The sequence below is a fragment of the Megalobrama amblycephala genome, linkage group LG23 (assembly GCF_018812025.1).
Source record: "Megalobrama amblycephala isolate DHTTF-2021 linkage group LG23, ASM1881202v1, whole genome shotgun sequence".
NCBI classification, from domain to species: domain Eukaryota; kingdom Metazoa; phylum Chordata; class Actinopteri; order Cypriniformes; family Xenocyprididae; genus Megalobrama; species Megalobrama amblycephala.
In genome coordinates this window covers 27072444-27100151 of record NC_063066.1, presented here as the reverse complement: position 1 = coordinate 27100151, position 27708 = coordinate 27072444, and the positions used below count along the sequence as shown (strand labels likewise).

General features: G+C 36.5%; 1 protein-coding gene across 5 annotated transcripts; it reads right to left on the bottom strand.

The window, feature by feature from the left end:
- Positions 1-490: 490 nt before the first annotated feature.
- Positions 491-21351, bottom strand: rnf44 (ring finger protein 44). 5 transcript variants are annotated; one of them, XM_048176244.1, is made up of 11 exons: positions 20974-21351; positions 14415-14618; positions 14072-14291; positions 12536-12703; positions 11472-11645; positions 9334-9495; positions 7419-7534; positions 6286-6373; positions 5783-5904; positions 5591-5690; positions 491-4844 (listed from the first exon to the last, which is right to left on the bottom strand). In XM_048176244.1, the coding sequence occupies exons 2-11, from the start codon at positions 14519-14521 to the stop codon at positions 4782-4784; spliced, it is 1320 nt and encodes a 439-aa protein (XP_048032201.1). In that variant the 5' UTR covers positions 14522-14618; positions 20974-21351; the 3' UTR covers positions 491-4781. The 5 variants fall into 5 exon arrangements, with proteins under 5 accessions (XP_048032201.1, XP_048032199.1, XP_048032200.1 ...); XM_048176242.1 differs by having other exon boundaries at positions 21053-21351; XM_048176243.1 differs by lacking the exon at positions 20974-21351 and adding an exon at positions 17967-18638.
- Positions 21352-27708: the final 6357 nt, after the last annotated feature.

Sequence of the window (27708 nt, the reverse complement as noted above, 5' to 3'; positions counted from 1 at the left end):
AATCTGCGCAAAAATCTATTGCTGTCCCTAAATCAGGGATAGGTAACGTTGGTCCTGGAGTGCTGTTGTCCTGTAGAGTTCAGCTCCAACCCTCATCAAACACACCTGAACAAGCTAATGTCTTCAGGATTATAAAGCTACAGGCAGGTGAGGATTTTTTCTTTTCTTTTCAGGGTTGGAGCTAAACTCTGCAGGACAGTGGCTCTCCAGGACTGACACTTGAAAACAAGTGGTAACAATCAAACTGCCTAAAACAATTGATTCCACAGGTGCTGATACGACGCCAATATATTGTTCTTCCCTAGGTCTAAATATGTATTGCACCGAATAATGTTCTTCATACAAAATATTCCTTTTGATTATATGGGCAAATATGAATTTATGAGATTCACCTTCTAACTGTTTTGAGACAGAAACCCTCAGACAAGACACTGAACTGCAACACACCTGTATTGTGCAAAATGTTTAAAGCATTGATTAATTTAGTCAGTTTAGTATGAGTATACATCACACATTTATTAGTGAACAACCCTCTCCAATCAGCCACAATTAAAAAAAATATGATTGCACTACTCGGTAAAGCAGAACTAGCAACTTTCATTTAAAAAAAGTACAAATCTTAAAAATTTCAATCAGTATACAGATGTATTTATAATACACTATAACTAGTTATGTTAAATGCTACAAACAATGATTCCAATGGAATGAAAAAAAAAATTATAGCATTAAGAACCATTTCCTATATATAATATATATATATTAGCTTTTTTATTTCATTTTTTTATTGTTTTTTTTTCTTCCAAATACAAACATGGCAAAAATGAGGTAACTGTAAATGTGCAAGTACCAAAGCAAAATATCTTCCTAACACAGAACACATGCCCCTGGCCCTGTTGTTGGCTGGGTAGTCTGGAGTTCAGGCAATGACTGACCCCTAAAGGCCAGGAGGAGAATAGAACAGTAAACAATCCACTATCCCACCACAGCAAGAAATCATTGGTAAACAATCAGTGGCGTCTATGGAGCAATCAACAAATCACAAATCCTAAAGTATTTAGCTGCTTATTGGAACACAATTTTCCACCACACAAGCTGTGAGATTATTTATTAGTTGAATCACAGAAAGACTACAAGATTCTATTTATCATCATAACTCATAGGTTGTTGTTTTTTTCCTTTTTTCTTTTTAGTAATTCAGTACAGGTAACACTGAGGTTCTCAAGGAATCTTGGTTATTGTGAAAAATTCCTTTATAAATCTAAATAAGGATATATTAGAAATAGCCCACAGCCGGTTACCCCAAGCAAAAGTGCTTGCGTGTATATCAACAACTTATTTTTAAACCATAACAGTTACAGATGCTCAAGGTAGAGAGAGAACCGTACAACAGGTACATATATTTCTGACCATTCTGGTGAATGAGTGATAGCGCAGTGTTGTTTTAACCCACACGAAACCTCCTACTACTTCGATTTAAGGCAGATGTACTGAATCTGATCACTCGGGCGGTAAAATAATATTATCCTTTAAAACGGTCACTGTCTACCAGCACGTACAAGTAAAGCTAAATAGTTCATTATTTTTTTTTATTTTATTTTCTTAATTGAAACCCCTGTCGATAATGCTATTAACTGTTGCTGACCACCGTGAAGGTACTAGTAGCACTGCATGCTGTATGAAGAGACCCATAACAAAACTATTGCATTCTCTTATGTGAATGTAGCATTACACCTAAATATAGAATATCTAGCACCTTTTTACTATATGGCTTTCCATTATCTAGATTCCAGGCAAGTGTGTCAGTAACTGAGGCAACAATAGAAGCACAAATGTGGTGAGGAGCCAATCACATTTCCCATCTCAAAAAGCCACCGTCTTCCCACTGGCATCAAGCTTAACTTTGTTATTTTAAACATCCTATATTACTATTCTTGATTTTTTTTTGTGTGTTTTTTTTCTTCTTCTTTTGCAAGTACAAGCACAATAAAATCTTGTAGTCATTCGGTTCTATTACAAATGTGTGCAGTACAGTGCATGGCAGTTATCAGCTGAGCAGAAAGTCCCCTACACCCAGAACCCAAAGCCAACTAGATCTACCTAAAAACCGGTTGGGACCTGGTTAGACATGCATGCATATTGTGCACAATTAAATACTTGCCCACCCCTGATATCTTTCACTGAAAATACAGATTTCATTTTTTATTAGTCTTTTTTTTTTCTCTGTTTTTTTTTTCTCTTCTTTTTTTAATCCTTAATCATGCAAACACTGTAAGAATAGTCTTGGAAGTGGTCTAGGTAGGACAGTGTGCACCGTGGCACCTTTTTCAACGGGATTACAACCTTTATGTGTGGTTCAAGTACAAGAACACGGAAAAACGCAACGGCTGGAAAACAGGTTCGAGTAACATACGCTAATGATCGGCTGCAGTGACGAAAAGCCTATTCTCACTCGATACAACATGTCACTTCATCTTTTTTTTTCTTCTTTGCATGCCAGTCTTATAATGGAATAATATTCACCACTATTTAAAAAAAAGGAATATTAGTTCAGTTGATTACATTTAAAATATGCATGGCCTGAGGAAAACAACCAAGAATTCCCAAATATACCTCCATGGCGTCAATCCCATTCGAAATGGACTGTTTTCCTATATTTTTCAATTACAGAGAGGCCCTGAGTGATTTTTTTTTTTTTTTGTTATACTTAAAATATATGCCAGTGAACAGATATGTATACATAGATTACTTATCAAAAGTGTGGATTAAATTCATTACAATGGCTTTTTTTTTTTTTTTAAACCTGGCACGCAAACGCAAGATACTCACATTTTCATGAGAGAGTCCCTTTACCCGAGAAAGCCAGTGTGTCTATTGAGTTACAATGACTATTCAGTGGACAAACGACTCAGGAATATATATATAATATATTTAAAAGTCCTATAATTAAAGTACTTAGGGAAAAAAAAAAAAAACCCAAATAGTTCATAGTTTTCCCCTGAACAACGTTCAGGTTTGTTTTTGGAATCGAGTGAACCACGAGTTGAGCGTTTTACAGTGCATTTTTTTTTTCTTTAAACGACCCTAACGCTCCGTCTCTGCCGTTTCGAATCCTGCCTGGGATCTTCGTGGAACGACAACAGTCAACTGGCACACAGGAGAGGGCGTAGCTAGAAATACAGAGGGTTTCAACATTCTTTTGTCTTAAAAACAAGACGATAATTTGCAACCTTTCACACCAAGGCTATGCATACAATGTTTTTTTTTTTTCTTTCACATCACTTGACACTGTGAACATGGCCTGAGACCTGACAACGGGAGGCAAACTAAAACGCGCTAAAGATGTTTTAGTATTCCGACCGAATCCTTCAAAAACGCTCTCAAAAGAAGAAATAAATAACACCACTTAAAAAAAAACGTATACTTTTAAAAGAGGAACTGACAAAGGATATCTGAAGATTAGTAACAGGTTTGTGCTTGTCAAGGTCTTGAGAAGGCAGAGCTAAAATCTTGTAGAGTATATTGATTATTTGGCTCACGAAAGAGGAAAAACAAAAGGCCTAGTCCTCCAAAATCAGGTCAAAACGTTGCGTTCACCTCACACACTCATTGCACGTATTGCTTTCCGCAAAGCGTTCCACCCTTTCCCAAAAAGTCATTCTGGACAGGCAATTGCGTCCTCCTTGGCCTGGAGAATGGCGAGACGGAGGCCGTCCGACGTTCCTCTTGTGGTTGAAATGCGGTGGATCTCGCTAATTCAAATATTGCTAGTCTAAAAGAACAGTCCGCGCGAGGCCCGTGAGATGTTCTCCTGGATCTAGCCGAGAAAGAGTTACACAGCTGAGTGTGAGGGAGCGGGATGAAGAGGGCCAGTCCAGAATGGATGAGGGTTGTGCAGTGCAGCCAGGTGGGAGCTGGCAGAGGCAGTGTGCTGTCCTCGTCCCTGTGTTCCCATGGGCCAGTCAGATTGGCCTTGCCAGCACACAGCAAAAGCGAAAACGCCGCAGCTTCCTCAATGTCTCTACGACTGCGGTGAAAGCCCAGCGGGAGTTTACCCGATAGATTCACGCCTGTCGTTTCCCAGTCCTTTTTGTCTACGTTTCCCTCTTTAACCTCAGGCCTTGGAACTTTGAACCACTGAAAGTCACACCTTCACAACAGCATTCGCAGATAAAAGAGAATCGGGATTAAGATATTCAAATGATCAATACATTATTGCAAAACATAGATTATTAACAAGTCCCTCAGCCCATCACTTGTAGAGACATGCATCTACGATGGTCGTTCACCGGCGGAGCGTCTTACCGACTCGTCTGATTGCACAGTAAAACCAAAAACCACCGTCATCTCGACCCGCTCCCACGGTCCCTAACGATACTAAAGCACGATTTTAATTATTTGTGATCAAACAACTAGAGAATATTCAATTGTGTAAACAAATATGCCAACACAACACGCATTACAGGTTATCTTTGGAATCTGCGAAAAACGAGGGCAGGGAAATGAAAAACAAAGATGAAAAAGAACCAAAAAAACCCCAAAACGGTCACAATTCCAGAACTCGGAAGTGGCTATAGGCGGCAGTAGCTTTCATGAAACTCACACAATGACGCACAGCAGAGGTCAAACATGTTCCTTACAAATTCCAAGATTGCTTATTGTAGAGGTGGGGTTGGGAGCGGGGTGGGGGGTAGATTTGCGTTTGGCTGGAGATCAGGTGTCCCCACTCACAGAACACACTCAAGGATTTGTGCTGCTTTCCAGTGAAGGACAAAAACCTGAACTCATTCCACATCGCGGTGAACTTCAGACGCGTCGGCTCGACAGATTGGACAGGTGCGATTGGTCTGCAAGACATGTAACCGATTAATTTCTACAAGCCAGTGATGTTTCTATACACCATTAATGGATCTATGCATCAGCTAGTAACTGTGACTGCCTATACATGAAAACAAACATCCTCTCTTTCAAATTTAAATTAAATCAACATTTACTAAATATGAAGAAATTACTGAGCAGATACTGATTTCATTTTTGTTCCATTTTAGCAATTATCATGAAATTATAAATATTTTCTACCATTCATAAATTTGGGGCCAGTAAGAAAAAAAACACATTAATACTTTTATTCAGCAAGGATACATTAAAATGATCAAAAGTGACAGTTAAGACCTTTACATTGTAAAACCATTCCTTTGACCTTTCTTTTCATCAAAGAATCCCGGTTTCATGGTTTCAATAAAAAATAATAAGGAGCATAACTGTTTTTAGATTAATAATAACAATAATAAATGCTACCCGAGCACCAAATCAGTATATTATAATGATATATAAGAATACATTTTAAAATACTTAGAAATAGAAAACTGTTTTAACAATTTAAACAGTTTTAAATTGTAATAATATTACCATATTTTTGATCAAATAAATGCAGCCTTGGTGAGCACGAGAGACAAAAATCATACCAACCCCAAACATCTGAATGGTTGTGTACATAAGCATTTTATAAGCCTATATTCATTGACCATTTACACCGTCTTAGCATTTTGCTGTTTGTTAATGCAGATTTTGTGCATTAAGATGTTGCTCTTACCTTTAACCACTTGTCCACACATTTCGCATGAAATTCGTGGTTGCAGGGTAATACTCGAAGTAGCTGCCTTGACTCAAAATCACTAAAGCATACAACACACCTGTAAGAGAAGCCAAAGGAACATCAATACCAAGTCACAATCAAAACTTCAAGATTATATAACAGAGGGCAGATATAACAGAGAACACTTACAGAGTTTGTTCAGATTGGTGGTTTTCTAAATTGAACCTGTAGGATGGAAGTTGCTCTATATCAGCTTTCGTTAGTCCTCGAGGTTTTGCTTCTCCGAGTCTCTCAGCGAGGTTTAATAACGCCTGAGAGAAACAACACAAGTGTTCAAAACTCTCCACACAAACTGTGATAAGATAATGATGTTAGCTCTGTTCCAAAATTAGCTTTAATTCTATAACGTAACTCGCTAATTCTATAAAGTTAACCTTTTCTCAACTTTGTTGCATCACTGCACATGCCCACAGAATCACTCTTATTGAAAATGAATGAGTTTGCTTGATGATTGCAAACGAGGATGTTTAAATGCCTCTTTTAGAAGTTAGCGAGCTGCCTTTACAGACAGTAGACAGCAAAGAAATTCACTAGGTTTTGGAACAGAAGCGTTACATGAAAACCATAAATGGCTTATTTTTGATAAACAGTGGGGCGACTCCATCACCCACCATGTGAGGATTCTCATTTACCTCATAGTTTTCCATCTCCACATCGTCTACATCCAAGTCCAGACTGATAGCAGGACCCACAGCAGTTGGAGGCACAGGAAGCATCGAGCTGTTTCACAGTTCACAAACACATAAATCATTAGCATACACTCAATGCCTTTTCTCACTATAGCAAAGAATTATCACAAAGGCTTCATACAAAGGCAATGCATTACAAGAATCGTGCATTAAGTAATCAATCAGATTACCTTTTTGATGTAAACAGTAAAATAACTCATTACTTTATAAATGTACACACTTTTCAGTTCAATTACCTTGCTTAAACATTTTTTAAACAAGTCAGAACCATAGCCTTGTGGGAAGCACTCTGACATATAGCGCAACAGTGCTTCTGGCGACCCGAGTTCGAGCCTGTGCCCCTCTCTCCTCCCCTGTTACTTCCTGTCTCTTCTTGACTGTCCTAGCCAATAAAATATAACGAAAGTCCCTTTCAAGGAAAGACTGTCCACTTGGCGGCCATATATGTATACGCTTCGGCCATCCAAGACCACGTCATATCTATTTGAATGGGGGAATCCTGAAATCTTAAAAACTGCTTGTTGAACTCACAATTAAATAACATATTTCAAATCAGCAACAAAATCTGTCATAAACTGTCCCATGAAATTTTGTTTCTTATGCTCAAATTCACTTAAAAAAGCTTCTTTTTCAGGCTAGACAAGCTAATGTGCATGTGCAGTCCTAAGCACGAGTCTCAGGTTTCTATGGGAACAGGAGTTTCTAACGGCAGCTGCAGTGACGCAAAGACTTTATCCATCAGCGATTGGCTCTTTTACTTAGAAGGCGAGACATATTCCACCATAATGCGCGTTGCATTTTCTCTCATTCATAACTTATAGGAATGAACAGTCTTTCTTTGATATAACTTAAATTATACTGAATTAAAATTCTCTCTCTTCTCTATAATGTAAAGACATGCACACTTTTGCGTATGAGGGAACAGACAAAATGAATGCAGTGTTGTAATGCATTACTTTTACAAGTAACTTTCCCTAACACTGATTATAAGCTTATAATGTCCATTATTGTGATGTGAATTAATTCATATGGCAAAATGTGTGTGATTTGTATTATAAATAGTAGAAGAGACTCACAGGAAATATGGTAAGAAGCCGGGGTAGTAGGGCGGTGGAGGAGGCGGGGGAGGCAGAGGCTGCTGTAATCGGTACCTCTGTCCAGTTATACGCCTCGGCAGCATGTGCGGATATGGCTGAGGAAACGGAGACAACAACACATGAGAAAAACCTTTAAAAGTATTGTTTTTCCATTTACCAACTCTTATCCAAAGCTACTTTGGCAGCATTTCTACTATAAGGACAGGAGCAACATGAGACTAAAGATAAAGCGTGTCGGGGTTTTTTTTGTTAAAATTGCCACATTTCTGTTTACTATGCAAAGAGGACTATAAATTAGCCATCCGTGTGTTGATTTCCTGAAAAGAGTAACACTGCGGCTGTTTGGCAGTTGGTTAATATTAATCAATAGCCTCTGTTATTTTTAATGACTTCAATGGAAATGTAAAGTCGTTTCGGAAGAAAAGCAAATTATTTGATTTTAATTAAAGATTAAGGTGCACCAATGAATCGTCCACAATAAGATCATAAATGGAACAAATTTTGCTATCATGTTGACTTTCATTTACCAAACTAGGCACAGTCATTCAGCCTGTTCTGACTCGGGTTGCAATGTATTTTCTAACTGATTGGACAAACCGTTTTTTCGAAGCAGGTGATCAAAATTCCACAAATCCCATAGACATTTTTTTTTTCTAAAGTTTCAAGCTATGTCCGTTATCTCACTTTTCTGAATTAGTAGTCTTTATTTTAGCTAATTAATCAAACTTTTCTTGTAGCGCACATTTAAAAATACTATATTTGTCCAAATGTCAACTGTCAGTTCAACTGTCAAACAGTTTAATTGTAAACACAAACATGTATTTTGTATATTGTCTTCTATCTATAGACCTTATGTAGCCCCGCCCCTTTTCAGCGCTGCGCTCGTTGTCTTTTGACTTCCGGTTTGTATTTCCACAGCGATCTTACGTATTTATGAATGAACTGCTCATTTAAAATCTTCCCGGTCTACTGACATTTGTTAAGACATCTACTTTAAACATAACAATGCTCATGATAACTTTGATTAACTCTACAACAGGTAAATTCACTTCACCAGCTAATTATTCTTCAACAGCGATGCCATAGAAATATACAGGGCTACCGCGAAAACGGAAGTTCAAAGACAATATTCTAAAGATGGCGGCGCGCATGTTTCTCTGGTAAGTAAGGTCTATACTGTAAAGTATTCAAAGAAAGTAAGGACTACACAATTTTTTAAACTTTAAGAATTGTTTCAACTTTTTTTTTTTGTTACTTTGACAAAGCTTTGTCAAGCCAACATCAAAATGTCAAAAAAATCATCAAGACAAATGTTGTATTAACTATTGCTGTTTACAATTATTTGCAAATCTGACAATAGTGGTACAGAAATTACGCCTTCCCTATTCTACTACTTACAGAAAAAATGGAACTGGCACTGCGTTCGTTCCGTAAGTTGAATAGGGAACAGCGTAAGCTTTTTGAAGAATATGAAAGTGCGGTTTTGGCGGAAGCACTTGGAAGGTGAGCATTTGTTTATATAAAGCATATACATTTTTATTTTTATTTTTTTCAAAAATGACAGATCGTTTCGCTAGATAAGATTCCTCGTTTGGTATCGTTTAAAGCCCTTTGAAGCTGCACTGAAACTGTAATTTTGACCTTCAACTGTTTGGAGGCCACTGAAGTCCACTGACTGAAGAAAGAAGGACATGGACGTCTTGGATAACATGGGGGTGAGTAAATTATCAGGACAATTTTATTTGAAGGTGAACTAATCCTTTAAGAGCAAAATATTTTTGCATAATGTCATTACCCGTTTATGCAAATGCTGCTCATTTGAATCAGTATTTAATTTTTGACTAGAACACTGCCATTTATGCTTTGTCAACATAAAGAAGCAAAGACAACTCACCACTCCATAAGGTAGCTCTTGATGGAGGGGCTCCTGGGGCAGGTACTGGAGGGGGACGGAGGGGGTCATTGCTGGTGGATGGTGTGCTGGAGGATAAGAGAATGTTCCTAACGGATGCTGGTCTCCTCGCAGATCCACTTCATTCTCCACCCTCTGCAGAGGCTGAATACACACATATAAAATACTTTACAAACCTTTAGCATAAGATTATAACAATTAATACCATACAATTATATGCTATTTTAGAAAGAATTCATTTTGTCACACCAATATTCAGCATTGTTTTTATATAATTTATTAAGATCAGTTATGGGGACTAATCTGTTGCTCATGACTAATTGTTCGCTCTAGATTGTAATGGGTTTGCTTTACTAATTAAACTGTAACAGTAATCACATCACACACTATATTATAGTAATGCATTACACTCAACATTGGGAATAATAAAGTAGTGCAATGCTGGCTAGCAAAATCTTGGCATTTTTTTTTTAGCATTCAGAACCTTCAAACATGGCTCATCCAATCACATTTATAATGTATTACAGCTTTGAGATGTTTTTAACTGTAACCATGTTTTTAATAATGCAACACTCAGTTGTTATATAATGTAAAGATGCTTTTGCACTAAAGGCAGATTAAGAATAAGCTCATTAAATGTAAGCTTATCTTTTAGTTTGTATTCGTCAAGAGTGAAACTCATCAAATGATATAAACTGTATTTTTATATGAAAATAGCACTACTACTACTACATAAATATGAAAGATATAAAACATTTTTGTGATGAATTTCCAACATTAAGTCAAGTCAAGTCAAGTCAAGTCAGCGCTTTTTACAATGCAAATTGTGTCAAAGCAGCTTTACATTGATAACTGGTACATAATTTTTGCTGCACAGCAGCTCTTAAAGAATAGTGTCAATGCAGGCAGATCAAAGCACTGTTGAAAAAATGTCAAGAATACTGTTGAATATCAAATGTCAAGTCAAATGTCAAGTGTCCCCAACTAAGCAAGCCAAAGGCGACAGTGGCAAGGAACCCAAACTCCAACAGGTGACATCAGGTGGCAAACAAGTGGCAAATAGGTGTTAAAATAGAGAAAAAAAAAACCTTGGGAGAAACCAGGCTTAGTCGGGGGGCCAGTTCTCCTCTGGCGAACATTACTCACACCATGAAGATTTTGGTTATGCTATCAATGCAACTTATTTGAAATGCACAAAAAAAAAAAAAAAAAAAAAAAAAAAAAAATTGTGGCATTCTTTTCTGTTTGGTCCATAAGTGTCAGAAGTGGGTTTTATTTCGACAGCTTGGGACTTTATCTATCAAGTTCAAATAAATGTTGGCATATTGATAAATTTTCCAAATAATTATTTCTAAATATGTAAAATAAATATAAATTCGCAGCACTTGTTTGTTATTGCATGTGTTATTCACTATCATTATATGCTTCACATACTATATTACAATCACATCGGCTTTATATCAGCCAGTGGCCACCCTGCTGTCTAAGATATCGGGAATCAAAAAATCCATATCGGTTGATCACTAAAAATAATAATATATAATACTGCAATTTTTATAATATTATATATAAACCACTATAATGTGCATAACAAGGACATTAAAGGATTCAAATGAAAATTAGCCCAAGCTTTACTCACCCTCAAGCCATCCTAGGTGTGTTTGACTCTCTTCTTTCTGATGAACACAATCGGAGGAATATTAATAAATATCCTAGCTCATCTGAGCTTTATAATGGCAGTGAATGGGGGTCACTAGTATGAGCTGAAGAAAGTGCTTCTATCGACATCCATCCATCATAAACTTTTACTCCACACTGCTTCGAGGGGGCCTTTATTAACCCCCCAGAGCCATGTGGCGTACATGTTTATGATAGATGGATCTAGATATAGGCACTTTCTTCAGCTCATACTAGTGACCCCCATTCAAAGCTTGGATGCATCAGGATATTTATTAATATTTCGCCGATTGTTTTAATCAGAAAGAAGAGGGGCATATACACCTAGGATGGCTTGAGGGTCAGTAAAGCTTGGACTAATTTTCATTTGAAAGTGAACTAATCCTTTAATAACAGTTCTCTTCCATTAAGTAGCATTCATAGATGTTGTGATTTGCACTCACCATGCGTGGGTGCTGGGGCTGTATGGGAACAAACTGGTTGAGTGGAGGCAGGTGAGGAGGCTGGTGGGGCGGCACTGGCGGACTAGGGTGCAGGATAAAATGTTCACTGGAGATCAATGGTGGAAATGCCTGATAGGACACTGGCAGGTGCTGCATGGTGCAGGCCTGAATGAGCTGCAGGCAGACAGAGAAATACCAGAAAACAAAAGGGTCACTCACACCATATATACACTCGTGAAGAAAGTGAGGATAGGCAATTGAATACTGCACTGCTGTGCAGTTAAAGAAATGGCTGTTAAAACTGGGAATGCAACATGCTGACATACTCTGCACTAAAGCATATCTAACACTTTCACTACTCTCACTACTAGCTAATCCACTAAAGCATTTCAAAAGCATTAGGGTTAAGGATGGGAAAAACTTTGAAAATAATAATACTATTATATTTTTTCCTTTTATTGTTTTTGTTAATAATAATTATTAAACTATATAAAGAAAAATACATTATTAACCTACAAGTATATCGTTTTTTAGTTTATATAATTTCATTAAGCGTACATAATGCAAAGAGGACTGAAAAAACATTTGTCCTCTGCACAATGTGAGACACTTTCAACTGTACATCACTATGGCCACATAAAAGTACAGAGGTGGGTATGTTGACACAAATGCAATGACTTGAGCAGATGATAAAATTAGCAGAAAGTACACTATCAAAGATCAAATACCTCAATGACATTTGCAGTGACAATGCAAAGAAAAACTAAGGGGTTGCACACTGTCCCTTGAAAGTTGCATCATTAATCATTCTAGAGACACAGGAAAAGCCTACAGGAAAACCAAAACGTGAAATGTTGCTTTAAACCAATGTCTAATGTGTAAGCATGAGAAGGACATACAGAACAACACTCATAATCGAATATCTTTGGCTAACAGGACGGGTGGGCATAATGGCTGCCTGGGACACACACACATCGGCTAAAGTAAAGCTGGAGCGAATGGACATGTTAGGTGTGCTCTACACAAACTTCACTGACATTCCAGCTCTTCCTTTTCAAACTCACTGGAGGAGGAAGGCAGCAGAGCAGAGAGAGCTGTCCGCTGAACATTACCGAGCATGCTGGGAGCTGCTGAGCATTGCAGGCTGGGATAGGTTGCCCGGTGTGGATGGGAAAACCGTGGGTCGTCACCGTGGTAACTGTGTAAGATATCGGAACTGATCCTTGATGCATCTTGAAGGACAACACAAAAAGTTCAGGTTACTCGTTAAAAAACAACCACTATCTCTCACAGCAATCTGATATCAGCAATATCACAGCAATCGGATTGATTTCACATCAAAGTCTGAGTAAAAACACTTAATGTCTGTATTAGGGGACTCAAACTAGCTTATCCTAAATTTGGCTCGCAAATCAATATCCACTCTGTGCATTTTGGTTTAATGCCCAAATTTTATCCATAGTTCTCTTAAGGATTATTATGAAGTAGCTGCCTAATATTTTTAGTTTTAACACTTTTATAAATTTAAATTGATATTTATTACATGTATTTATTTTTATACTTAAAAATGCATGAAACACAAATAAACACCCCATTTGTAGCCTAAGTAGCAAATATAAAAAAGTACAATTTTTGTTTTATAAATGTAATTTTTAAACAAATTTTATACATTTATTTATTTTTTATAAAATAAATATAAAACACCCAACTGTAGCCTAACTGGCAACAAAAATCTACCAGTAAAAGTTTGCTTATGCAAATCACTCACTCAATTCCCTATATAGTGAACATCAAATAAATATAGAGAGTAAAGCTGCACGATTAATCCTTAAAAAGATCACAATCTCGATTCGAACACCTTATTCCTAAATGACCATGATTTGGCTATGTCTATTAAACCTATGACAAGTACGATCACAGCGAACATTCAAATCTGCATTGGTCCTGCCGCTGACCCAGAGAAAGCAGTTATCATGTATAGGTATGAAACAGCTTCAAAAACAGTCTTTTTAACCACAGTATCATTATTTCTGAGTGTTAAAAATAATTCAAATTAACACAGAAGAACTATAAATGTGTATAGTTCAGATATAAACACTGATGTCTACGGTAGTGTTCAAAATAGAGTAAATCAACTTCTGGACATAAATTTCTGTTTTAAATAAAGATTGTATCAATGGCATTGTTGCACCAGTAGGTGGCGAAAGGTGACTGTTAAAATTGTTTCTGTCACTGAATCATTAATTCAAGAGATTTGTTCAAAAACCCTGATTCATCCAGTAATGAAACTCTATGAGTATAAAGTCTTTGAGTCGTTGAATCATTCATTCATTTTTTTTTAATAGACTGCAATCAACATTTTGTCAGAACCTCTATATTTAATATATATATATAGGTTTATATATAAGACAAATCTCATGCACTAGATGTTACAGATTCACCTACAAAGAGATCTTCTATAACTGCGTTAATAGTTAAAATTCCTGAAAGTAATCTCTAGTATTAGATTCTAATGGAGAACAACACCTGGATAGCGGCCCACAGAAAACTAGAGTTTCAGACCTATGGTCTAAATGAACAACTAACATTTGAACTAATACCTGTTCGTGAAGATCCACCATGATGGAGTTCTGTTGGGGGGGCTGTGTGGCAGTATGCAGCATGCGTGGAGGTGCACTGGTGTGGCTATATTGCCTGGACTCATCTAAAGGAATCTGCTGATGCTGGGAGAAGACAGGGTGGTGGAAGTTCTCATCCTGATGTAGGGAAGTGTGCACAGCAGGTCTATCTCGCTGCCCCCACTGACGTCGTACTGGAGGACTGGACATGAACATACACATAATGTAAGTAGTCACTCTGCAGATGTTTTTATTATTATTATTATTAAAATTTACAACTCGAATGGTAACTGCATCAAACTCAATATAATGACGGCTGACCCACCTTCTCCTGAGGTGCAGAGGGGTGATGCAAGGCTCCCCGACGACCCTCCTCTGGTTTAAGGGGGCTGTTGATGGCCGCCTACTCACTGCTACTTCCCATGGTCGCATTTGTGACGTCGTACGAACGAGTCACACCTGCCTATGGGGGGTGGGGACCAGTAGTGCAAGAGGCACTTGTGTTTAACAGCCTCAGATTGTCGGAACTCTGTTTGAAACACAAGAAATATTGGTTTCGTGAATTGAATAATGATGTACAGAAAACCTTTTGTTGTCATTTATTCAACTGAAGTTAGGAGAGGACCTATTATGGTCTGCAAAGTTACAAAGCACAAACTCCACTCCAATGTACAAATCACAATATCCTCATTTAAATAATTCCCACCCAGTGCATAATTATGAAAATAAGGGGCGAGGCCTGATTGAGTTGCATTAGTAGTGTGTCGAAACTCGTGGTTATTGTAAAAGTGGTGTGACATTTCCGAAACACGCTCGAAGCGGTTCACCAATCACAACACACTGGTCCAGCCGACCAATCAGGGAGCACTGTGCTTTTTGGAAGTAGGGGCTTCGTAGAGAAAGGAAGTAAACAGGGGTGCATTTCCAGTACAATGACGTAATTTTAATAACAATAAATATATACATTTAGTTATATATTTAATTTACACAGTGAAGACTATGTTTGTACATTTAATTACTTCATACAATTTATGTAGCATTTCATATTTAGTGGTTGAATTTTTTCAGATAAATCCATTTCATTTGTCTTTGTTTTATTGTAGTTTTGCTTGGAATTAGTTTCTTTGTTCTTCACTGACTATTAACTTCAGTAAGCTTGAGAGTTTTTTGTACTCAGGCTAGTATTAGGTTTTTTTTTTTTTCTGATATTGAAATTGGTGATGAAAATTATAAAATTTCAATGATTATTTAATATTATGAATTAATATTATAAAAACCTAATTTAAAGCAAAAATTTGATTTTTTTTAAATATATATATATATATTTAAAAAAAATCAAATTTTTGCTTTAAATTAGGTTTTTATAATATTAATTCATAATATTAAATAATCATTGAAATTTTATAATTTTCATCACCAATATATATGTAGATTTATATATTATATATATAGTGATATTTATCTTTATTGTGAAATAAGAATATATGAAATTACTCATATTGTAAGATTTTGGTTGTATCACCCACCCTGTTGAAGAAATAGCTTGTCACAACTGTTTCCCGAAACTGTATTATATCAAACTTGTCATTCAACCATAATGTTAATGATGTCACACAGGTGGAGTAATAATTTATTTTAATTAATCTGTGAGATCAAATTAATGCCAGATTTATTTATTTTTTCTTGCTATGAATTACAGACACGGCATCAGGGGACTAATCCTTTTTTTTCTCTGTTATTTTGCTTAATTTCCAGATTCAATCATATGATCCTTCTTATGTACAACACATACACACATGCACACTCTTCAAAAATGGTGCTTTGAAACTCTTGACAACTAAAAAAGATGTAAATGAAATTTGTACATATTCAAAATGAAAGATATAGATTGCACTGAATGCCAGCTTGCTTCAATTTGCTCAAGATATGGATTAATTCATACAACCAAAAAAACGATGCTTCTAACTACAGGTCGAAAGCTGCTGTTCTGACCACACAACTTTGCAATGCTGTTTGCAAATGTTTGTTGGAACTATAGTTTCAGGAAACACCGACTCGTTGAAATATGCAGATAACGACGGAACTTGTGACCATAGTTGGCTAACAATGCTTTTGGGAAACACACCCTTGAGTGTTACTGACAGACTGGGGAAATAGGTGCTACAATAACGCAAGCTTTCAAAACATGAGGCAAATTAGTGATACACATACCCCCGGTTTCACAGACAAGGCTTAAGCCTAGTCCCAGACTAAAATAAATGTTTGAGCTATTTTAACTGAAAGCAACTTGCACTTACATATTTTATAATATATCAGTGCAACTGTTTTGTCTCAAGATGCACACCAGGTTTTTTTTCCCCTTCTTTTTTTTCCAAAGGCACATTTATAATATCTACTTAAATGTTCAAATTGAACTAAGGCCTAATCCTATGTTAATCTAATCCCTGTCTGAGAAACCAGTTTAGGCAGTGAACCTGGTTTAAGTCCCAACATACATACAACAACATACAGTTATTATTATTTTTAGTTAAGTCAAAATATGATGTATGGAACAGAACAAATTTGCATGCTGTATTTATATTTTGTTCACAGATCATTTTATTCTAGCCTGTATCACAAGAAAACACAAGGCACCAACATGAAGGAGAAGAATGATGTTTGAGGAAATTTCTCCTTTTATATTCTACTAAAAAACAACAACAGCATAAAAGCTAACAACTGTATTTTGGGGTGAATTATTCCTTAAATATGACCCTGAACTTAAAATATGCTCTCAATGCAAAACAGAATGGATAGTTTTAAAATAAATGGGTCGTTTTCCATTTGAAACCAAGAACAGTGTAATACTAATAGAATTAAAACAATGTTTATATTTGCCTCAAAAATATGTATTGTATTGTATTTATTTATGTATTGTGACATTATTTCATTGTGTAGTACACCAGAAGATGTTTGAAGCTGTAATAATACAAAACCAGACATATTTCAGGCAAGCAGACATCACATTTAAGACACAGACATTGAGCCACACTTAAAAGCATCAGAATGAATAATTAAAATATTACTTGTACACATTTCAAATCATTTTTATTACTTTTCTCCTAACAAAATCAGTGAAGTGTGCATTGATTCACACAAACAAGTAAACTTCTCATTATGCTACATGACATTTAAATATACAATGCCATGTGTAAAATTAGAAAACAAATACCAGCAAATATTTACAAACCGTGTTTAATGGAAAGACGGTGCTGATTTGCCACAAAGAGGGGGAGCTGTAACTTCAACAACAAAAGCGTGGATGGCCATGTGCTCCCTAACAGACAAAGCAATAACAAAGGAGCGCCACCAAACCTCGCGTGCCTCACTTTATCAAAAATAATAATTCGAAAGGGCTTGTGGATGTGGTTAAAACATGATTCATTCTTCATACAAGGACTGTGCTCATTCCCTACCAATAAAACAAATAAAAATGTCACCGTGGCCCAGCATATCAACAATAGCACAAAGAAAGGCCGAAGTTTTACAGGCGCGCGCGGAGCTCGTGCAAACATCCGCAGTTGCCCTCGTGCTTTTTAAACATGTTCTCGAGACTACACGGAGTTTGTGCATTACATTAAAAAAAAATAAACAAATCGCATGCACTTCCCAAGCCCTTAGCTGCTATCGCTAGCATATAGCCCGAGCAGATGAAGCCCTAAACAGGAAATGCAGGGATGCACCCCTGACAAAAGAAACATGGTCTGGTTTGAACGCCACATTTATACAGTCTGCATGTTATAAATGCAAACGTTTGCATATCAAGAGTGTTTTCAGTTTTATTTTAGGTGATATATGAGAGCTTTTTGTCCAATAAGCAAAGTATGATGGCACCAACCGAGCTTACTTGTTTTCAATGTCGCGCGAGTTTCCGACTCGTCCACGCGCTGCTTGTTGGCGACTAAAACGATGCAGTTTGTCTTGTTTGATGAATTTGCAGACTAATCCAAAAGAAATCGTCCAGGTACACTAGCAGACGGTCATGGTTAACACTGAGGTATCGTCCGTTTCCTATTTCACGTCCACGAGCTTGAGTTTGTTGTTGTTGTTGAGCTTCAGCATAGAAAGAGAAAATGCATATTCCTCTGCCGCCTAACATCAGTTGACTTTATCTCCAACAAACTTATAATAGCGTGCAGTTGTAGTTTCCTTTATTGTTATGTCCGATGCATTCAAACTAGGTTTAATCTGTGACATGGGTGCTGTTCAGTATTGTTGTGATGGTTCTTCTGTGCTTGTATAGTCACGCCTTCTTCCTCTAAAGATACCACGCAATAGACAGCCAGCCAGTCACTTTTTAGATGCTGCTGTTTGGTCGAATTGCTATAGCCTGATCCCAACTTTAAGGGCGTTTTCACACTTCCTCTTTACTAAAAACAAACTTTCAAAATGAATTGAATTAAAGAGGGACCCATTTGCATTCACACTGTCCATGTTTCTGGTCTGGTTTAGTTGCATTCCATTTTACAATGCACCTTGTGTTTTTCAAGAAAACAAGCTAACTGCAATACTGTATTATGATATTAGAATGATTGTTATTGAAATTATTTAGTTAATATATGTTTAATGGCCCTTAAAGGGATAGTTCACCCAGAAATGAAAATTCTATCATCATTTACTCACCCTCAAGTTGTTCCAAACCTGTATGAATTTCTTTCTTCTGATGAACACAAAAGAAGATATTTTGAGTGACCAAACAGTTGTCATCCCACTGACTTTCATAGTATGGAATAAAACAAATATTATGGAAGTCAATAGGGCCAATCAGCTGTTTGGTTACTGACTTTCTTCAAAATATCTTCTCTTATGTTTAGCAAAAGAAAGAAATTCATACAGGTTTGGAACAACTTGAGGGTGAGTAAATAATGACAGAATTTTAGTTTTTGGGTCAACTATCCCTTTAAGAAAAAAATAAGCACTGGCACAGGCCAGGGGTTCACATGTTCAATAAAACATATTTTTAATGGATCTTTAGCAACAAAACATATTTATTACATATAGTTTTGTTTTCTATGTAGCGTAAAAGAATGCATTAAATGCATATATATATATATATATATATATATATATATATATATATATATATATATATATATATATATATATAGAGGTAAATTTCATGATAGATTAATACTATAATATAATATCATAATTTAGTGAAATAAAGTGAACATGGAGTGTTTTTTGTTCACAATGGTTCACTTCAAAGTTATTTTGGAGCATCCATGTCAAAATCGCTAACCAAGAAACAAACTATAAGCAGCTCCCGAAATTGTTTTGCAATCAAACAGATGGAGTCAGTTGATTTGTGTGTTTTGCAGAAGTCAAAACATTAAGCATGGCAGGCAGAGCATGTTATCGGTGATGATTTATTATGCCACTGACATTCATTTTGAGGTTGCATGGGTAGTCCCAGATAAAGGGGATGTTGTTTGTCACAAGGAATATGTTGCAGTTATCAAACTACAGTGATGCAACACAGTCATGTTGTATATTACAATTCAGTGAGACAGCATCTGTTAATTCCTTTAAAACAGTACAATGCACAAGATAAATAGAATCTTAAATCAGTTCGATGTCAAGGGATAAAAAGGATGCTTTAAAAGATGTCAAATAACCACCAAACAAATGACTCTTGCAAGTGGAAATCCTTTTCTCCACTACTTGAACCAAGCTTAAAAATGTAACTCATGGTTCTCTTAAATGTTTTCTTGAATTGAAAGTGACCATCTCCTATAAGCTATGTTCATGTTTCATAATGCTTAATAATAGAATAATGAAACATTTGAAAAAGAATTTCTGCAGAAACCACTGCAACATGCAAATGAATGCAATATTATATTTTCTACAATTTATCTAAAAAAATAAATAAAGTTTAACATTTCTTTTAAAAATGCAATATTTTACAACATAAATACTGTTTTTTTCAGTATCATCATCATTACTAATAGAAAAGAACAGAAAAGTACAGAAATCAGAGTAGAACAGAAAATCTTTACATTTAGAAGTTATGTTTAAGTTGCTTTTGTGATTCATGTATGATGTGGGTACATATAAATTACCACTGCAAAACATTTCAAATAATAATAATAACAATGATATATTATATGTCATTATTATTAGTTATTATTGTGTACTAACTGAAAAGCAGGAAAAAACATAATGTTGGGGAGTCTCTAACTGTGTTGAGTGTGTTCTCTCTCTCTCTCTCTCTCTCTCTCGCTCGCGTTTCTCATCCGCCTCTCCATCAGAGACAGTGTGACACAGCCCAGTCTGTTACATAAGCCTTGCGCCAAATGGCGAGCCGGCGGACAGAATCACATGCAAGCGTCTCAAAGCGGTCAAAGTAACATCTTGTTTATTCTATGCACTTTAAAGTTCATAAACTGACATCCTAAATTATGGATTTAATTTGCACTAAAAATGCCTCATAGGATGCATGAATGAGACTGTAGAAGAACTACGAAGGCAAAGTGCTCCATTTTTTTTTTCTTCTTATAATAATGTTTGAGTTTAATTCGTCTAAGCACGCATAGGTCAAAATCATTTTTGCAGCATTTTCAAAGGGCCTCTCGTGTGGCTTCACTGCAGAGAAAACGCCGCAATGTAACCTTCCTGCCTAATGTTTAACTCACGAGAAAATAACGAAAATAATTCAGATTCTAGTGAAACCCGCGCTGCGCGTGCAAACAATCACGCACATCCGAGACAAGCGCGAGACAAGCAAACCCGCGTCCAATCCATCCATGCACTTCCAATCCAATGTAAACATTACAGCATTACAGCAACAAAACAAGGAGGGGCTCAAGGCTTTAGGGGGACAAGATATAAAAACACGCTGATACCTATGTGCGATGCATTCAAGACCATGAAAACCCACGGAAATCCACGCCATCAACACGAAGACGCAGGCGCGTGCGTTACCTGATTGTTAATTTGTGAGCATCGCAATCGCTGACATTTCTCCTTGTAATTCTTCACATCTCTCCCATATTCGGTGCGGCATGATCCTCAGCTGTTCCTGTTAATGGAACATTCCGTGGATTTCACCACTGATTTGAGGAAAAGGTACAAACTGGAGCTCGCGCGAAGAATAAAGGGAGAAAATGTCATTACTCTTCGCATCTCGCGCAAAACAACCACTCTCTGAATGCATCAGACTTTGGAGAAACCAATGCACTCGGTTGAACCCAGTATCATCCGCCGCCTATTTGCGTGATTTTATGACATACCCCTATGTGGGGCATTTAGAGGCCGCTTGCGTATGGCAAGCAGTTTGAGCATTATTCCGTATAAATAACTGTAGTTATTTAAAAAAATAACTGTACAAATCATATGATCAGTAAGTCATGGCAACTTATGTTTTTACTTTAACTCATCAAAATAATTGAGCAATTTCAATTTTTTATAAGTTATACAAGATTAAACTCGGTGTATAGCCTATGTCAGTTTAATATAATTAAAGTAGAAATTACTACAACCAAGTTGGATTGTACTTAAAAATTGAAGGCAGCAACTGAACTTAAAGGAACACTCCACTTTTTTTTGAAAATAGGCTCATTTTCCAACTCTCCTAGAGTTAAACAGTTGAGTTTTAACATTTTCAAATCCATTCAGGCGGTACCACTTTTAGCATAGCTTAGCATAGTTCATTGAATCTGATTAGACCGCTCAAAAAATGACCAAAGAGTTTCAATATTTTTCCTATTTAAAACTTGACTCTTCTGTAGTTACATCGTGTACTAAAGGCCCCAATATACTTCAAACGAAGTTCTTTTTCGTTCTTTGTTTAGGGGTAAAATGAAGTTCGAAATACGTGACCAGCGATATACTGTAATCGAACATCTGACGCCGCCCACACTGCTGAGAGCGACGGTTAGATGAATATGTAAATATATGCTGTACACTTTCTTCTCAGTAACAAAATAAACACAACAAAACTGAGAAAACAGGAAGCATTTATTATAGAAAGCATAAGAAAAGCGTTTGATCATAACAACATGAGTATGTTAGCACAAGCTCTGCAAATTAGCACTCCAGTCACGTCATGTCTTCATATAGCACTTTATTCAATAGATTGCTTAAAATCAAGCAGCTTTACACTATCAAACATGAAAAACAGTGTCAGTGCCTCATTTTATCAGAAGCACAACTTCATTTTCTACTAAAAAGCGGCTATCCAGTGTGTTCATGTTTTCATCCACGGAGATCTTACCTCAACGAACTCAAACACACGAAATGAGTCAAAGAAGCGTTCCACACGAGTGAAGGCGGAGCCTCGGCGCACACCTCCTGTTACGTTATCATCACGGACCAATGGTTGTACGAAGGTGTTTTGCAGCTGGAGCGAACTTTTCCTGAAAGTTCGCTTTGGCAAGCCATTTCGAACTTCCAAAAAGATCACGAAACGAACTTCGTTTTGGCCTGATTCGCAAGTTCGAAATGACGTCACATCAGTTTGTTCTTCGATTTCGTTTGAAGTATATTGGGGCCTTAAGACCAACGGAAAATGAAAAATTGCGATTTTCTAGGCCGATATGGCTAGGAATTATATTCTCGTTCCGGAGTAATAATCAAGGGACTTTGCTGCCGTACCATGGGTGCAGCAGGCACAGCGCCTGTGACCACCTGCTTGCACAGGGAATGTGCCTTGCAACCATGGAGACATTTGTGAGAGGCACTCAGTAGCCCCTCACTGCAGAACACTTGAGATCCAGGGGGCGGAGTCGGGTAGGTTAAGGGATATGTAAAGTGGGAGGAGTTGGATCCAGATCCAGGGGGTAGCGATGGGTAGGTTTAGATCCAGGGGGCGGAGACGAGTAGGTTTAGGGATATGTAAAGTGGGAGGAGTTGGATCTAGATCCCATGGTACAGCAGCAAAGTTCCTTGATTATTACGGCAGAATGAGAGTATAGTTCCTAGCCATATCGGCCTGGAAAATCATCAACTTTTCATTTTCCGTCGGTCTTAGTACACAATGTAACTACAGAAGAGTCAAGTTTTAAATAGGAAAAATATCGAAACTCTGGTCATTTTTGAGCGAGATGCTAGCGGTCTAATCAGATTCAATGAACTATGCTAAGCTATGCTAAAAGTGGTACCACCAGACCCGGAGACTGGCTGAATGGAATCGAAGACAGTAAAACTCAGCTGTTTAACTCTAGGGGAGTTGGAAAATGAACCTATTTTCAAAAAAAAGTGGAGTGTTCCTTTAAGTTTTTAAGTTGAAAGAGGTGGGGGGGTTCTATTTTTATACTAGTGCTACTTGTATTGTATTTGTTAATAAATAATCTAGTTATCCAACAAGTATAATTTTCTGCGTCACTAACTATTCATTACCAGTTATTCCAATTGTTAACTAGATTTTTTTTTTTACTGAACTATAGCCATTCTGACTTGTGACATGTAAACAGCAGTTTTGTTACTAAGAAAGGTTAGAAAGAGTAGATAGAAACAATTTAATAATTAGTATTTATTTGTTAGATGGAGACTATTAGGATTGTTAACATTAATTTAAAAAGTACTGCAGTCTGTAGTCTTCCTGTATGTTGAATCTCTTTGCTGTTTTATGATTTTATGTGTGAATTTCACTTAGGTATATTGAATGAACAATCAATGCAAGGGGATGTTATATATGATATTTAACCATACCATGGACTGAAATGTAAGAAACCATAAAAAAATATGGATGACACACCTCCATGCTTTGGCTTCACTTTTCAGGACTTGTACGGCACTCTTGTAAGAAACTAAACAGATAGTTGGTAACAGTGTTGGGGGAAGTTACTTTTAAAAATAATGCATTACAATATTTTGTCACTCCCCCCAAAAAAGTAACTAATTGCATTACTTAGTTACTTTTTATGAAAAGTAATGCGTTACATTACATTACTTTTGCGTTACTTTTTCTCACCTGGGCTGGGCTTGCTTGTTTGTTTTTTAATAACAACAAAAAAGTTCTATTTTTTTGCAAATGTTAAGGCCCTTTCACACCAAAAGTGAAATGAATAAGCCTCAGGCTGAAGGAAATGCAAATTTACACCTGTACAGTAGAGGGCGCAGCTTGAACAAACCTTCCAGCTGTGCTGCCATTCTGGATTAAAGAAGAATAGGATACAGGAGAAGGAAGTTCAACACTCTTATTTCTAAATCTAATCTAAAGTAATTTTTTCTCATTAGTATGGTTATCATAGAAGGTCAGCAGCAAAGACTGGGTTTGGGTGATATTATATATATAAAGTGAGATTAAATACATAAAGTATATTTGTGTAATTTAATATAGTTAATCATTACAGGTTTGCATAAAATTCTGAGATTGCATTTCACTGTTTTTATTCATTTTGAGGAATACTGAACGTGTTTGTGCAAGTGAGATGAGTAAATGCATGCTCACATTTAGTCTAGAACTACAATAACCATTATTGCATAATGTGTTACTTTACTAGTTACTTGACAAAGTAATCTGATTACGTAACTCAAGTTACTTGTAATACGTTACCCCCAACACTAGTTGGTAAGGAATACATGTTAAAACGGCTTGCCACAGTTGTCTTGCTCTACCGTAAACACTGTATGAGTTTGTCCTCATGAACTCCCAATGTCAAGTCTCGGTTAACAAGATCACAGGGCTATGGTTAGGTCATTGCATAGACTGTGCCATTATCCTATTCTCCACATTGAATAAAAATTAATAAAAGCTCAAATCCTCGTCGGGCATCCTCAGTGACAAAAATAGATAGCTGTCTGGTTTATTTGTTACTTCATAACGATGATGATGACATCACCTGTGCTCTATTTTCTTATTAAAGCTGTTTGCGTCATGAGGGAGGCATATGTCATCATCAATTTGATTCCTTGCATCCATTATGGAAAAACTAATCAGGGTCACATTACGTAAATGCCTGTCTATGATTAGAATGTGCTTTGCTTTGTCTCCCTCTACTGGCCAAACGAGGAACAGCAAACACTACCTGAGATGATGACACACGACACACAATCATGTAATTCTCGCATTGTTTCTTTATAAACACAAGATGTTACAAAGTTATTTAATGTATTCACAGAGTCTATAAAATATTATAGTGAGGGTCTATCTCTTTTATAAATCATATGAAAACACCATCTAGAATGTTCTATATTGTTCAGGTTCATAAAATACATTTTTTGAGCCTGGCTTATTGTCTGTTTATTTATTTTGTGTAGCCTATTTTCTTAAAGAAGATTATGTAATAATAGGGTGTTAGTCCATACTTTTCAGAACCGTTGCTTAGTGAGATGACTGCACTGTTGACAGCAACAAATGAGAAAACACTTTATTGTCACGGAAAGCTATTCTATAAATGATTGACTAAACAGTGTTCGTGTATAATAGACAAAACCAAAACTTATCGCACATACTTATTGTTATTACAGTAAAAAATTATGACATGATGCCTGTAAACATCATTTCATTTCCCAGCATAATTATACAACATGCATATCATTAAAGACTGTCTTAGGATGCATGATCACTGGGCCTCACCCATTTCACATCACTGAGCGAGGTCATAAACCAAAGTCTAAAATGATAAGATTAAGATGGCATATTAGTTTACTGCAATACATGTGGCATGAAAAGGTCACATTTTACAAAATGAGGTCCAGTAAATAGATTTATGAGAGAGATTTTATTGTATTTTAATGTACTATTCTAACACAGCATTCTTTATGGTCAAAAATGAATAGCTGATACCTGAGCCATAGACTTCAATGGCAAAAATGTGCAAATTTTAGCAATAGTTACTACTGGGGTAGTGATTTGTTGTTTGTTTATTTAATTATTTGTTTGTTTGTTTATTCACATATTTATTACTCCATTTACATATGTTTTAGCAGCTTTTATATACAGGGATGCAAACAGGTAAGGGGGAAAAAGGTGAGAACATTGCGTAGGGCAGGGGGCATGCTCCGCACTGAATTTTTTAAAAAGATATTTGCTTTACATGCTCATTTATAGTTACTTTAAGGGGTTTTAAATTTATTTATTTATTTTTTATTTCCTTATATGTCCAAAACTGTAATTTTTCACACACACACACACACACACACACACACACACACACACACACACACACACACACACACACACACACACACACACACACACACACACAAAAAAACATATTGTTGCAACATTTTACCAAAATCAACATTGGGTCATGTTATAAAAGATGAAGTGATATATTTATCTATTTTTCTCTATTTGGACTTAAAGTGTTAGTTCACCCAAAAATGAAAATAATGTCATTTATTACTCACCCTCATGCCTTTCCACACCAACCTTCGTTAATCTTCGGAACACAAATTAAGATATTTTTGTTGAAATCCGATGGCTCAGTGAGGCCTCCATTGCCAGCGAATGACATTTCCTCTCTCAAGATCCATTAATATACTAAAACATATTTAAATCAATTCATGTGAGTACAGTGGTTCAATATTTAATATTATAAAGAGACGGAGAATATTTTTGGTTGCACCAAAAAAACAAAATAACGGACTTTATATAGTGATGGCCGGTTTCAAAACACTGCTTCAGGAAGCATCGGAGCATTATGAATCAGTGTGTCGAATCATGATTCAGGATCGCGTGTCAAACCGCTGAAATCACGTGAAATCACGCGCTCCGAACTGCTGATTCGACATGCTGATTCATAATGCTCCGAAGCTTCCTGAAGCAGTGTTTTGAAATCGGCCATCACTATAAGTCGTCTTTTATTTATTTTAATTTTTTTTGGCGCACCAAAAATATTCTCGTTGCTTTATAATATTAATATTGAACCACCGTACTCACATGAACTGATTTAAATATGTTTTTAAGTACATTAATGGATCTTGAGAGAGGAAATGTCATTGCTGGCTATGCAAGGCCTCACGGAGCCATCGGATTTCAACAAAAATATCTTAATGTTTGTTCCGAAGATTAACAAAGGTCTTATTGGTGTGGAATGGCATGGGGGTGAGTAATAAATGACATTATTTTCATTTTTGGGTGAACTAACCCTTTAATACATTGTCATATAGGCAACACAAGTTTGCCACAGATAAATTGTGAAAAAGAAAACATACTTTATATCACTAGAAAAAAATGAAATAACCTGTTAAACATAAAAGTAGTGTAATCATTTAAGACATATCTTTCTTATATATAGAACCTTGGCATAAAGGTTTCTTCAAAATTGAGTCAACAACCATAGGGTTCAATATAGAAACCAACTGAATCTTTTTTAAGAGTACACACTCACTCACACACACACACACACACACACAACCACACCTACACACACACACCTACACAGCTAGATAGCTAGATAGGGATAAATGAAATGAAAATTCTGAAACCCCAGTGATGGTAGGTTTAGAGGCGGGGTTAGGGGTAGGTCATTCATACGTATTCATACGAATTTGGCAACTCGTAAAATATGTGCCGATTTAGTAGAAAAACTTGTACGAATCCGTACAAATTAGCCACCTCGTAAAATACGTACAAATACGTACAGATCGGGTTGAATAGAGCATATGTTGCTGTCATTGCTGCTTCATAG

What these genes read in the sequence shown, in the direction of transcription:
- rnf44 (XM_048176244.1), bottom strand. Translation starts at nt 14,521, where the DNA reads ATGCGACCATGGGAAGTAGCAGTGAGTAGGCGGCCATCAACAGCCCCC. An exon ending in TGGTGGATCTTCACGAACAG is followed by an intron (nt 12,704 to 14,071) that starts GTATTAGTTCAA and finishes TTGTCCTTCAAG; the next exon opens with ATGCATCAAGGATCAGTTCC. An exon ending in AAGAGCTACCTTATGGAGTG is followed by an intron (nt 7,535 to 9,333) that starts GTGAGTTGTCTT and finishes CCGTTTCCTCAG; the next exon opens with CCATATCCGCACATGCTGCC.